General features: G+C 39.3%; 2 protein-coding genes and 1 long non-coding RNA gene across 13 annotated transcripts in view; 2 read left to right on the forward strand and 1 right to left on the reverse strand.

Moving 5' to 3' along the window:
- pik3ap1 (phosphoinositide-3-kinase adaptor protein 1) lies at positions 1-9,915 on the forward strand. Of its 5 annotated transcripts, XM_085921996.1 has the most exons (18): positions 1-176; positions 4,700-4,796; positions 5,606-6,034; positions 6,103-6,248; positions 6,307-6,451; positions 6,526-6,668; positions 6,736-6,865; positions 7,277-7,473; positions 7,556-7,685; positions 7,779-7,841; positions 7,918-8,163; positions 8,223-8,279; positions 8,358-8,539; positions 8,617-8,689; positions 8,778-8,927; positions 9,140-9,210; positions 9,280-9,377; positions 9,542-9,915. In XM_085921996.1, exons 2-18 carry the CDS (start codon positions 4,766-4,768, stop codon positions 9,657-9,659), a joined length of 2,409 nt encoding a protein of 802 aa, XP_085778122.1. In that variant the 5' UTR covers positions 1-176; positions 4,700-4,765; the 3' UTR covers positions 9,660-9,915. The 5 variants fall into 5 exon arrangements, with proteins under 5 accessions (XP_085778122.1, XP_085778121.1, XP_085778124.1 ...); XM_085921995.1 differs by lacking the exon at positions 1-176 and having other exon boundaries at positions 4,587-4,796; XM_085921998.1 differs by lacking the exon at positions 1-176 and having other exon boundaries at positions 4,587-4,796; positions 8,232-8,279.
- LOC147049868 (uncharacterized) lies at positions 7,165-11,431 on the reverse strand. 5 transcript variants are annotated; one of them, XR_015067390.1, is made up of 4 exons: positions 11,206-11,431; positions 9,540-9,688; positions 8,461-9,379; positions 7,165-8,382 (listed from the first exon to the last, which is right to left on the reverse strand). It is a non-coding gene; the product is annotated as an uncharacterized LOC147049868 (long non-coding RNA). The 5 variants fall into 5 exon arrangements; XR_015067388.1 differs by having other exon boundaries at positions 8,461-8,895; positions 9,169-9,688; XR_015067389.1 differs by having other exon boundaries at positions 8,461-8,631; positions 8,771-9,688.
- The window catches only part of sorbs1 (sorbin and SH3 domain containing 1), a 23,096-nt gene continuing 19,379 nt past the window's right edge, over positions 10,340-14,056 (forward strand). For 2 of the 3 annotated variants that reach the window (XM_085921992.1, XM_085921993.1), the window contains exon 1: positions 10,340-10,434. The gene's annotated coding sequence lies outside the window, so the exon portion shown is untranslated. The remainder of the gene's footprint in view (positions 10,435-14,056) is intronic. The other variant, XM_085921994.1, reaches the window with a different exon arrangement.

Genomic DNA, 14,056 nt, shown 5'->3' on the forward strand with positions numbered 1-14,056 from the left:
ATATACTGTACATAATTTTATAGTAGTACATGATATATTTTCTCACTTCTAACCCAATTTTTTTTTTTTTTTTTTTTTAGACTTGGTCTTTGTTGGACTTGAACGGCGCTGAAAATGGCACTCGCCGAAGCCTCTTCCAAACAACAGCGATATCGCTGATCAGATGTTAAATTCCAGTAAGCCATTTTTTCCTTCAGCTTGCTTTATCTGCCGTGGTCAGTTTGGAGCAGTACAACATCTGACAAAGTCACACCATGCACTGTGGACATAAGCTTTGATGAAGTGACAGCCAAAGCTTATGGATGTTAGATTTCACACTTCATATCAGCTTTTCAATGCTTGCTGTATTACGACAAGTCATATGAACAAAACTTAGTCACACACACACAACAATTTGGCTGCTAGGTGGATGGAAGTGCTTTGGGTTTTTTTTTTTCTTTCTCCATTGGTGTTCCCCAATAAAATAAATTCATGTTTAATTGCACCAGTCAGAGTATGACTACTGTTACGTGAAGGATTTACTGTCATTTAAAAAAAAATCCTTTCATTATAATCTAATGACTCACTCAATGATGTTTGAAGCAAACTTATTTCAACGGACATCTTTCAAGCAGTTGTCTTGATGATAATGAGGAGGAAGGAGGGAGGACATGCTTGGCATGTAGCATTCAGAGAGGATGCTTCAGATTTGTAGTGAAGCTCTGACCTCTTGTGCTTTTTAGTGGAAGTGCAATCTCAAGCTTCTCTTATAGAAAGCTTTGTATTATTGTAAAAAAAAAAATAAAAAATTCAGAACCCACTTGATGGTTCATTTTCCAGTCCAGCCATAAAGAGTATTTGATAGAACCCCCAGGAGACTTCTTTTAGAAATGGCTCTGATCAGGTTTTGAAAAGGCCCATAGAAAAGATTCCACTTGCAAGTCTGTGGAATTGGAAAGGAACATTTCTCAAGGCAACCAAGTCTGTAACAAAGCAATGGATGTAATTCCTGGTCAGATATTCATTTCATTGATCTGCATTTTAAGTGGTTCTGTTCTTACATTAGCTTTAGGAATTTTTCTTCCTCTCATCCCTGACTTCTTTTTTGTCACAAACACACCACAACGTATACCACAATCTTTTTTTTTAACTCATTCATTGCCAACCCAGTTAATATCTTTGACGTCTATATGAGTTCATTTTTCAAAGTCATATTTATTTTGGCTCCAATCAATTAAATCTCTTCCATTTAAAAGATGCCTCCCCCCTATTCCCTCGGCCATTGTGAATTCATCGCACGAATCGACGGCCGTCAAGCCGGGCGAATCCTAATGAAGCAGAAATGTGTCACATTTGCCCCACAATGAGTATAAGTGGCAAAGTTTGTCAAGAAAATGAAACTATTATCTTCAACACGACGAACAGGGGACTCAATATAAATAAATGAAAGTTGCCCTTATCTAGTGGACAGTGTGATTACAGAGTTGACATCCAAATTGACTGTCTTATCGTGTTGTAGTGGCTTTTCAGCTGAGTGGAGACTGTAGATGAAAGCAAAATAATCTTTAAATAGCAGTTCAAGATGGCTGTTTGATAAGTTGTTCCACAACAGTTTTGATCAATGAAGCATGCATTCAATATATTGCCTATTTAGATGGCTGAGATCAACTTAAAAACACAAGATAAACTCAACCGGGCTTGTAAATGATTCATAAGTTATAACCAACCTTCATTATCTGGCAAAAAAATGATTGATTTTAAAAAAGCACTTTTTGAATATATTTTGATCTATTTCTGTATTTCTATTTTTATATATTTTATATTTGGTTTTCCAGATGTACATGTTTAGCCCGGTTAGCGTAGCCCCACATTTGTGCATATAAGTCCTCCACAGCCCCTGGAATTGAATTTGTCAACGTCGTCAGGTGGGAGCTGCGCTTGTGGAAAATGTCAAAGCTATTTTCCTCTTTACCAGTCAATGCATTGCTTGCTTAATAGTAATTGGATTCTTATCCTCCTGTTTGCTCATCATTTCCCGCCCCTAGTTATTCCAGCCTTAAACTCCATTTAAAGTTGAATAACATTTTAGAATAGTTCCCATTCAAGTAAACACAATCTGATTACCTAGATGGATTGAAAATATATGTCTGATGCCAGTTTATTTGATTTATGTATTCGAGGGGCCCCGACTGAAGACGGTTGAAAGCAAACAAATGGCTGCTGTTCCTTTTTTTTTTCCTTTTCTTGAATTCTTTATGTTCTATCAGCAGCATATCACTGTGGACTTAATGGCAAGGAAAACACAAGGAATGAATACTATCCTTAATTTGTATTTTTTTTTTCCTCCTTTCCCTTTCTTTGTAAAAGCAGACGGTACTTTTTTAGTAAACAGTCCGAGTTTTGAATTTCTCTCTCTATGCCTCCCATTGTGTTAGAGGAAGGAGCTGTCTTACGTAAGTGCTTACCAAATGAGGTTATAGTGTTTCCCTACCAACTGTAAATTTCAATAACTTCTCTGGCCATCACTTTATCATATTATCAATGGCGACTCCATTTCCCTTCCCTTCTCTAACCCTAACCCCAGTCCTGTAATGAAGTCGTAATTGCTGTGCATTATAGCAGATCGGGTAACATTGACAATGAGCCCTGCTGGTGACTCTCAATGAGAAACCAAACACACTCTCTTTCTTTTGCAGGCTACAGTATCATCCAAATAACATTTGAACTAGAGACCCACTGGCCATTTCAGTTTTCCATTTCAAGATTGCAGTCTGTGTCTTTCGATTGGCCTTTCTTTCTAGTTTTCATTCCATTTAAAAAGGCTCCCAAAGCACTGGTAAGAACTTACAGCTTTGTCAAGTACAGTAAATGAGTAGGTCAAGGGTTGGGAGGGTTACTTGAAAAATGTATGGATTGTACACTTAGGGGTTTTTTTTTTTCCCTGTTTTTTTTTTTAATGGACTGAGTAGTGTAATCCAAGTACCATTTATTAAAGTAATGCAACTTGACTTTGAATTACTCTTGACTTTACTTTTAATTACCCCATTACCAAATTTGGTAAAAAATAATAATAAATATTATAGGAATAAAATATGAATAAAATTTGTATAAATAAATAAATACAAAATAATACAAATACAAAGAGAGAGCAAGAGAGAGAGAGAAAATAATAAATACTATAGAAATAAAATATGAATACAATTTGTATAAAAAATAGAAAATAATAAAAATACAATGAGCGAGAGAGACAGGGAGCAAGAGAGAGCGAGAGAGAAACATAGAGAGAGGATGGACGAACTCACGAACGGACGGACGGACTCACGGACAGATGGATAGAGTAGCTCTCAAAAGCTGCGTCCTGAGATGCAGGATGTCAGGTCACAGTTGTGACCTAGCGAAACGTGTGTGCAAAGTTAAAAAAAAAAAAGAAAAAAACAGGATATTGGCTAACAAGGTTAAGATATAGGAGCAAAATATTCTCTTATTAAAATCAGGCTGTCCAGATTTGACTTGAGCCACCTAATAGATAGTGCTTTTAAAACAAAAGGTAACTTGACGGTCATGCATATAGCGGCTAATAGCAGGGTTAGGAAAAAAATTAGGGGATTGCTTTTCGACAGGAAATTGTTCTTAAAGACGGGTCATGGATCACCCTCTTCTTCACAGGGAGCTTCAAAAGCCCCAGTGAACTTTTGCTACAGCCATTAAAAGGTCTCCATGGCAGAAGGTCAAAGTAGAAACCAAAGTAATTGTACAACTGGAGGGAGGCAAAGCTAAGTAAATTGATGTCACGGCTGGGATTTATTGTAAGACGAGCGAATAAGCTGTCTTTTGTAACTACAGTATTAGGAAACTTTGATTGAGGCCATTGCAAATACGCAGGTGATGCCAAAACATACTGGGCAGCCCTAGAAATGTTCAAGTGGACAGTTAACCTCGTTTTTTTTTTTTGTTTGTTGGTTTGATTTGATGAGTGTATTGAGTTATGTAAAAAAAATATGACATGAAATGCGGTGGAAGGGGCGGTCGGACGGTGCCAATTGCTTTTTTAGGTAATAGCGCAGAATCCTGAAGAAGTGCCAAGATCTGGTTGTTCTGTAATCATCCATGATGAATTGTGTCCAGATATGGCTACATCAATCTGACAAAAATGCATAAATAAAAGGTCTTTTACCTCAAAAACCATTTTGCAGTCCAAACTTTCACTTTGGCTCAGCTTATTTGTTATATGATGAAACTTTACTGAGCTGAAGGTCGCTTTGAGTAAAATTCAGTGGATTTTAAATGCAGTGTACATTGAAATTGCTCTCTCTTATGTTACATGGACGTTAACAAAGTGACTGAAAAAAATGTCGGTTTTCTGCTGCCCTCTTGTGTTATCATTAACGTGGTGACATACACATACTGTAGCTAATTATCATGTACATATATATATATAATTAAAAAAAATATATATATATATATATATACATATATATATATACATATATATATATATATATATATATGTGTGTGTGCGGGCGGGCGTGAGGCCTCCAGAGATAACGAGGTCATTGCACATTTGAGTGAGTGTGCTGTGTTTTTCACTTCTTCAACTGTTTCAGGAAGTGAGGGTGAGTGGCTAAAATCAGGAAACTCAATGTTGCTATTGATAGAGCAGTGAAAGCGAACGTATTCCTTTTCGAAGAGCGAGTCTAATTTGCTTTTTTTTTTTTTGAAGGGGAATCAAACTTTGGAACAATGTTCCTTATGAACTGATCTTATACGCCTTTAAGACATCATTACTATGGAAGATCAAATGTCTTGTGGGGACTCAGGTAAATTAGTACTCTTTCAATTTCGAGCTTAACTCTATGTCGAATTGGTCTTTTGGTTGTCAAATGTGATTTTGATATTTCAAAAAATATGAAGAAATTCTTTCGGTGGCTCATCTTTCTGCATGAGCGTTACAAAAGAGGAAGAACTTTGAGCCTTGCTTTGGGGTTCAATAATAATGTGTTGATTAATAAATAACAGTGCAAACTGTGATGAAGATGATTCCTGGTGTTAGCTTTCTTCCCCAGTAAGCGAGCGTAGAGGTGAACTTGACCTGATTAAACACTTTAATGAGTCAAACTAAATGACTCTGACTGCTGTTGACACAGTGCAGTGTTTGTGGACGGACTGACTGACTGACGGACTGACTGACTGACTCTCTGCACTGAAATAGCCCAACAGTTTGGACATTCATACTCAAACCGCATTCACCTTGACATTCCACGGTCGGACAGCCGGTATGTTGTCGAGCATTAACACCATCAACATTAGCAAATGAAGGCATAATATAGCCAGTGTAACATCATTAGCATAATATTTGGGATGATTACATGGATTGCCATTCATTTTACATGCTTTAGCCACATGATAGATATTTATTTGATTATTTTCTCGTTAAATGATTCACTATAGAATATAAACATATATTCAAGTGTAATTATAATATCCTTGTTTTCACTTTGGTGTGATATGTATGTATCATTTATACACTTAAAATTATTCTTTAGTGTGCTTGTGTAAGAATTTATAAATAATCATTTATTTTTATATATATAATCATTTCAAATATACGATTTGTATTTTTTTACAGTACATTCCACAGCCCTCTCAACAAATGAGGTGTTAATTCTGCACACTGTTGAGGCACAGGAATGGGCAACATATTTGCAGCAGATCATGCAGAAGAGCTCCAAGAAGTTCCACAAGAGCTCCATTTTGCTTTACAGCATCTCCTCAGCCGATCAACTCCGAGGTTCCGACTTTGAAAAAAATCTCCACCACTTCAAATGCATCGTGCTGCTCCTCACCGGAGGATTCGTAGACTTAATGTCCGAGCCTGAGCTGAGCGAAAGGCTTGGAGTGTTGCTCCGGCCGTGGCACAGAGTGGTGGCGCTGTTGTGTGGTGTGACTGAAGAAGACACAGCTGATCATTTTGAAGAGTGGTCAAGTTGGAGGAAACTGCACGCTGAGGATGACCCTGCTCTTTATGTCTCAGCCATTTTGGAGACAGTTACTAACAGTATGTATTCTGGTTGTTGTTATTTGTTTTTATTATTATGATTATCTTCATTCTTGCTGTTTATTTAGGTCAAGTGATGTCAGGAAGGAGGTCTCCAAAAAAAACCTCAAAGGATGATGAACATGCAACCACAGGTCTTTCAGTAAGCAAGGAAATGAGCCCAGACTCACACCTCAACTGCCTCACCGTTCAACCCGCCCGACTTCTGTGTGGGGTAAGCGTGCGCTCGTGACACCAAAAAAAAAAATGCTCCATTGATGTTTGTTCTTCAGGCACAGGAATGCATTTTTATCATCTTCAATGAGAAAATAACTGCTCTCTCATCACCACAAGTGGAGTTTTCTTCTGGAAAGAACTCGCCAGAATATTTCCCATGCACTGTTGTGAATGAGTACACGATAAGTCTGACCGCACCAGGTAAGTATTTTGGAATGATCACATGAACATATGACTTTTCTACTCCAATGTATGGTGACTATTTTATTTCCCAGAAATGCCCGCAGGCCAGATATCACTCACCTTGTGCTCTAACCAATCACGTATAAGCTTGAAGTGTGTCACATATTATACCAACATGGGAGAAGTCGGCCGCTGTCTTGAGAATGCTGCCGATCCCATCGATTTCCTCTGCCAGGTCAGACATTATATGATTTATGGTCATCTCATGAATATTTATCCTATTTTGTTTTTTTTCCTGCAAGGCCTTCAATTCGATGTCCAATTCAGTTGAATTTTTGGACAACATTTTAACCGAGTCAATCAAATCCAAGATACCAGCATGTCTTCAGCTCTTTGGGATCGGCCAGATAGAGGAGCACGATATGAGCACATGTGAGTGCAGCACAACTATTCTTGCTTCGAAAATATCCTGAGTTTTGAGGTAGGCCAACAGAATTTAACAACAAATAAATCGTTGAGCATTCCCTGGAAAACAAGAACTCCAAGAAGAAATGTGTTAAAGGTGTATGTATGACATGTAACCACAAGAGGGCGCAAATCCTCGCTCTAACTTGATCTGGACACAGCTGCAAGTCAAGCCATTTTCAGAATTATATATGATGCAAAAAATGCAGTTTGCAATGAAAGTTGAAGAGTTGTGAAATAAACTACAGTTTGTGGCTACCAGCAAATGTAATTTAATAACAATTGACAATATATATTTTCTTTTAAAACGCATCTCTGATCTAGAGTGGAAACTTTTAATGCACTATCCATCACTTGACATTTGACTGTGTCCTTTAGATAAGCGCAATGAGGAACTCCCAACGTTGCTCCATTTTGCCGCAAAGTACGGTCTGAAGAAGTTGACCAGCGTCCTACTTGAGATTCCCGGGGCGTTGCAAGCTTACAGCGTGATGAACCAAAACGGAGATTATCCAAACACCTTGGCGGAAAAGAATGGCTTCCCACATCTCCGAGAGTTTATTGATGAAGTTGTTGTAAGTCCATCATTCCATAAATGTTCATTGGCATGTCAAGAGTTGAAATCTGGACTGGTGTCTTGTTTCCTACCAAATGAAGCAGACCGCTGATGATCCAGAAGAGAGTGCAAACGACTACGAAGATATGTCGAGCAAAACGAGCGCAGGATATGCCAGCGACATGTATGTCTCGATGCTGGGAATAAACCCCGAGTGTGCGGACGATCTATGTGATTACTTTCTTTATTTCCTATATTTGAGTCAAATTATGAATTTTTTGGAGAAAGATTGTAAATCTCATGATGTTGCCGCTGTGCCTGTAGATGAAGTGATGAATGCCGCCGTGGAAAATTCAGACGATGTGATGTTGAGGACCTTTTTTCAAGGTGAACAACTTTTCAAAACGACATTCTGGAATGGCAATGATGCAAAAATACATTCAAAGAATGTTTGGACTTTCAGCCAAACCTCACAACGTTATAGTCCAGGATGAAGGAGAACCACATAAATGGGAGCAAATGGAGCCCAATAACCCGGATGGAACCGATCACGACTTTGACCCGTACGACTTCTCCAGTGAAGATATTTATGATACTTTGGATGAAAATAATTGCCAGAACGCAGCAGTCCTTTCCCGACCGCCGGCCCCGATCCCGAGACCTGAAATGAAGCCAGAACCCGAAAGGCCTGTCACTTATATTTCAAGAGGTGACACCTTACTGCAGTTTTGCTCCTGGAGTACGCCACTAACTCTGTACTTGTGACAGTATTTTCAGATAGAGCCACGTCCCAAAATCAAATGACGAAAACTTCGAATCAGGAAGGTAAATCTTCCGACGTCAAAATAGAATCTGCTGGTCGACTTCCATTTAGTTGGAATTGATGATGATGATGATCTGCAGCTCAGGACCCCCCACCTGTGTATGACTTATTTGCCGGGATGAAGACACCTGGTCAGAGACAACTCATAACCCTGCAGAAGAAGGTCAAAGTAGGTCAAATTACCGTGGATGAAGCTGTCCGGGAATTCAAAGCTTGGCAGCTGGACCATGACAGCAGAGCAAGCTCGGTGCGCTATCAACAGGTAAAACGCTCACGAAGTGCAAAATGCTAATGAAGCGCATCTCCTGAATCTTTTTTTTTTTCTTCTTCTTCCCTCAGGAGAATCTGAAAAGACTAAGAGCAAGCATCAACAGGCGTCACAACATGAGAGACAAAACAGGGAAGGAACATGGTAATATGTTTGTTGTGGTTTCACGAGGGTAGCCTAAAGTCATCATTTGGTTCCAACTAACGTATGATATTGGTGTGTTACCGAGCAGACTACGAGATAAGCGCTCCACTGCAGAGAAATTCCTTTTGGGGAACCACAGTGACATTGGAGTGCCCTGTATATGACCCAACGCCCTCCTCGGCAGCTCAGCTCATCCAAAGAGGAAGCTGGAAGACAGGGAGCACATCCAGTACATCCAGTGAGTCTGCTCTGAATCAAATTAAATGATTAAATATATTATATATTGTTAAAATAATTGTTTATATTATTAAAATAAAATAAAAATAGTTTGGGGATATTTTTAAATGCAGATTTTTTTTTTTATATTGCTCTTATTTGATTGGATTTCCATCTATTGTGTATGAGGATCTAGCAATAATAGCAGTGAGTGTGTGTTTTCCTTTCCATGAGGTACTGAAAGCAACAGACTCAGCACTCACAGCAATTTAAGCTCCAGCAGCGGGCCAGAGCCTGATTTAGAGGTAAACGTTCTCATTTGATTGGGTTTCTCTGTGTCAGAATTACAAGAGCAGTATTTTGTTTTGTCCAAGGACTCTTCGGAAAGCCTCCCTCTTCCACCGAGACTTCCACGACCTCCTGATGCCGCTCCGCTCGTTCCGCCCCGAATTCCTCCGCGCAATTCTCAAAGGTCTGTTTAGAAAAAGAATGTAAGACTAAACAAAGTGATATGACGTTGGATACTCCAAAAATATACTTAGGATACATAAGGAGAAGTGTTAGGACACAAGGCCCAAACGATACCACTCGCCATCGTAGAGAACATTTTTTTTTTTTTGCCATCTTGTCTTACAGCACGTCGGATAACATGTTGCACGAACGTTACGTCTCCTCCCCGAGCCGGGCGCTTCCTCAAAGACCTCCTCAAAGACACAACAACTCTGCTCCTCCTCTTCCACGTCGACTGCGGTGATGGACTGCGGTCAATTTCTTTTGTTAAATCTGGATTCAGTGAAGAGTTGATCCAGTTTGAACTTCAGATATAAATTGCAAATGAATTGAGTTTCAGGACATTCAATTAAATAAAGTACAATACGATATGTCAACCCAAATAGCACATTAATATGCTTTTTGTGTATTTATTGATGTAAATATAATACTCCAACTAATAATAATAGCAATAACAATAATCGAATGATAATATAATAAATAATAATAATAAAAACATGATGAAGGCAATAATACTTGACTTTTGTTTTTTTAAGGGCAATCGATGCCAATTGAAAGGGGGCCAATCCTTTTACTGTATTTATTGACAGACCCCCCAACAATTAAATAGAGTGAAGTACAACAAACGGCCAGATGAGGGCGCTCCAGTGTCACCTTTCCTATCTAAATCCGGATTTTAAAAAAAGTAGGCAATCCCGTTTTGTGATCATTCCATTTTTTATACTCCCAATGCATAATTATGAAATCACATGACGTTTAGCCGCTTCCGGATAACTTTCACATGAAAAGAGCATCTATGTTGAATGCTTTTGTTGTGAAGGGCTGGAGGTTCTACTGCAACTTGACGCAGCCGAGGCTTTATTGCGTGCAGTATGCATATATATGCATGAGCGTGTGTCCGCGCGGCGCGGCGCGGCGCGGGGCGGCGCGCGTAAAAGACGCTGGCAGGCAAAAGCCATTCGAGCACAGTGCAGACTGCACGAGACATCACAACACTGGATTATTGGCAGCAAATACAGGTAAGCACCTTTTCATCACTGACAATATTATTTTTAATATGATATAAATCACCTCATATTTAATCTCACTCTTCCAATGACACTTTGTTGGAGTGATTGTTGCAGCAGCTATTTCTTATTTAATCTCCATTCATGTTATTTGGTCCGTTTTTTCCGTGAGTCGGTTTTCTTTACGGGACAGTCACTGCAGCAAAAGGAGTGCTGCATGGCCAGCAGATCTCATCCATGACTTTATTGCCCAACCAATGACATGAATGGGATGATTTATCATTGCATTCTGCTAGCTCAGACTGCTGCTCCCAGACTTTGAGCAAATGAGAGAAGAAGAATATGCAGTAATAGTGATGATTGGCCAGTTGAGTCACTTCCATAGTTCTGACTTCAGCCTTTCTGCTTGGAGCAATTTTTTTATTTTTTTTGGGGGGGGTCTTTTGGAAGACACGCTGTTTAAGTCAAGTGGAAAAACTCCAACATGTCCACCCATGTAAATGTGAGTGTCAATAATTGTTTGTCTAGATGTGCCTTGCAGGTTTTAATGACTCTTTGCAGTATTGATGTCATATATGGTCAACAGTGCCTTAAGTTGATGGATGTGAGCACTCCCTGCTCTTATTGACACAGAATGTTGAACAAACAACAGCATGTGACATGAGCAAATGTCACACTGCACAAACATACAAATCACCTGTGCACATTTGGGTCCATATTCAAAATAGTTGTCTATAATTCCAAAGACAGATGAAACTTAAAAAAAAAAAGATTCCAACATACCTCAGTCATCGTTCCCGCACTCTCATTCAGTGTTAAGACTAGATTTTTGTTTTCAGTCCAAGTGATGTGCGTAACATGACGCGACACAAGCTTGATCAAATATTAACCTCAAACAAATAATTCATCAAATGGGTCTGAGGACAGATGAAAGCCAGACTTGGTAAATATTGGGTTGCGAGTTTAAGTCCTGAAATGTAGCAAGAGGACGACAAGCTGCTTAGCTTCCAAGTGGTAACACAGCAGCCAGCCACTTGCTTTACAACACGACATGAGATTGTTTACACAGAAAGGGCTGCTCACTTTGCACGTCGCCGAGCCGGAACTACAACTTTCACGCTGTCAGATGCAAATGTGTCCACTACTGTGCTCTAGCTTTGTGTTATTTATTCATTCATTCATTTATTTTTTTATATTTTATTTTTAATTAATTGATTAGTTGATTTTTACTGTTAGTGCAAAAATGATCAACAGTCTGCATCTTGGTTTTGTTTTTTTTTTCCTTTTAAGAAAGACAAAGGGGATTATTACATGTCCTCTTGGTTGAACCCTGCACAGTTATGAATATTAATGAAACATTTCCAGACTCACTCTACAAAACCTCCCATTTACATCCCAAGAAAAGCTGAAAAAAAATCAAAAATTGTGGGTGACCAAAGTATTTGGAAGCATCGTATAGTTTTGGTGGCGTTTCTTTGCTGCTTGTCCATTATTTACTGCGCCATATGCTAATTAGGACACTTGTAATCTCTGGTGTCTTTAAATACACTGAGGAACCGGGCAACATTTATTGCAATCTTGAAAATGGATGCAATGGAAAATTGGACATGATAAACGCGTTGACAGGATCTTTTGGAATGGGGCGGATGTTCGGTGCAATCACCAGGTTTTTGTTGTCGTTTGCATGTTAACGTTACGACAGGTTACTTAGCAACCGTGTCGCCTGCCCCCTTGTTTGCTTTCTCCTTTGGGTGAAGTGGAGAGTGAAGTGTGATGCTTTGGCTTTTCAAGGTCCGTCATGTATGGACGCATGAAACAAAAGCGTGCAAAATGCAATTTGTGCTTTGATGATGGAATTGGACAGCGCCATCCTCCTTGTGCCACACCCCTCCCACTTATCTGCTCTGCTCCGTTACGTGATGGAAAACAACTGTGTCACTGCAGCTGTCGGCGAATATTTGAAAAAGAATGCGAGGTGACTCATCATCACGCAAAGCGCCACGATATAGTGTGAGTGATAAGTTGCAAATGTATAAGTCATCATCCTCACTTAGGGAAATTTTGCATCCTCTCATATTTAATTGTTGACTCTAATCGGATTTTAATTGGTCACTCGTGAGTTCCGTTTTTAAATTTCATATGCTTGATCTCACCCTAGATTAAAAAAAATGTAAATTAATCACTCTGGCGAAGCAAAAGGAAAAGAACAATCGGTACCTACTGTGGTGCCATCATAAACAACAAGAAAAGTAAAAAGCCACTGTGAAGTTCCATCCTGAATGATTCATGACTTTTGTTGCGGGTGTGATTTGCAAGCAAGCAAAGATAGAATATTGCAGTTCATAAAATGCTTGAAGTATGATTGAAATGGGAGATTTGTGAGAAAGCCAGGCTGATATTGATGGGCTTGCAATGTTGTGTTTTCAAATGGAGTAACTTGATAGCGCTTTGAATTGCCAGATTATCACATTGCTGACTGTTTACATTCACGTTTAGCCGCCATATCCTATGACACAATTATCAAGTAGGCCTGTAGTTATATTCGGTCCGAGCTTTCCATTCCGTGCGTCAGTCAAAACATCCCGGAAAGTAAGCCACATAGAATTTGAAGACAGACAGCTGAGCTTGTTATCTCGTGATGGCATCAAGCAAGGTTTTGTGCATTGCTTCACTATCCCCGAGTAAATTGCTCTCTTGTTTCAAACAAGAGCTCTGAGTCATGCCTTTGCAGTTTCATCTGAAATGTTCCTTTTGTGCTTCCATATTTGTGGCCATCACATCCGACAATTACCATTGATTCGATATTATAATACTTATTAGAATATTTTTGAAATATTTTATATGATTTATGTATCATATTGCGCCGTTTTTCGACTGTGGTCATTCAAACAACTATCAAATAAACAGGATGTTCATTTTGATATCATGTCAATGAACTCTGGGCGCATGATCCATGCTGTCACTCTTTTGAGTATAGCCTGAAGGGCTTGCTGGGAAGAAGTAGTGCCCTGGTTACTGTCATCGTTCTTATCGTCTTGTCTCTTAAACTCTTGCAGGCCTGCCTTTGGAAACAATGTTTTGGAGGACAAGTTTTGTCCAATGTGGTCTTTTGCCTAAAGTCATCATGGACACACACACAGACCTGAAAATAACAGCCTGGAATGTAACAATGTTTCTGTGATCTAGTCATTATTGAGCTTTGAAAGAATTGATTGAAGTGGTGGTGTCCATATAGATGCACTCGAAGCTCCTTCCATTATCGACATGAATCCTATAATGACACGTTACATACATTTCCTTTTATGCCGCACTTGTTTGAAATGAACTTCAAATAGCTCGGTGGAGGAATGTGTAGAATCCCGGCTGCTTTCCAGGGTGGAAGCTGTTTATGGAAGAGAGCTGGCAGGGGCTCTCAATTAGGAGGATGAGCTTGCTGCTCTGCCGCAGACTTTTCAAGCCATGTTTGGAGCTGTTTGGTGATATCCACACGCACTGCTGGATAGCTTCTCACCTATCTGCCATTGGTTGACAAAACATGTTACATAACCTCCCTTTGCCTCCATTGAATATTAGCCAAAGTGTCGTAAGTTGAAAACCTCGTTCATTTGTGGATGCGCTAATGAGCCGCAGATAA

This window comes from Syngnathus leptorhynchus, chromosome 10, assembly GCF_054491065.1.
Source record: "Syngnathus leptorhynchus isolate UIUO chromosome 10, UIUO_Slep, whole genome shotgun sequence".
NCBI classification, from domain to species: domain Eukaryota; kingdom Metazoa; phylum Chordata; class Actinopteri; order Syngnathiformes; family Syngnathidae; genus Syngnathus; species Syngnathus leptorhynchus.

Coding starts and splice junctions, on each gene's coding strand:
- pik3ap1 (XM_085921996.1), top strand. CDS start 4,766: ATGGAAGATCAAATGTCTTGTGGGGACTCAG. Junction 6,866..7,276: donor GGAGCACGATATGAGCACAT/GTGAGTGCAGCA, acceptor TGTGTCCTTTAG/ATAAGCGCAATGAGGAACTC. Junction 9,211..9,279: donor GGCCAGAGCCTGATTTAGAG/GTAAACGTTCTC, acceptor GTTTTGTCCAAG/GACTCTTCGGAAAGCCTCCC.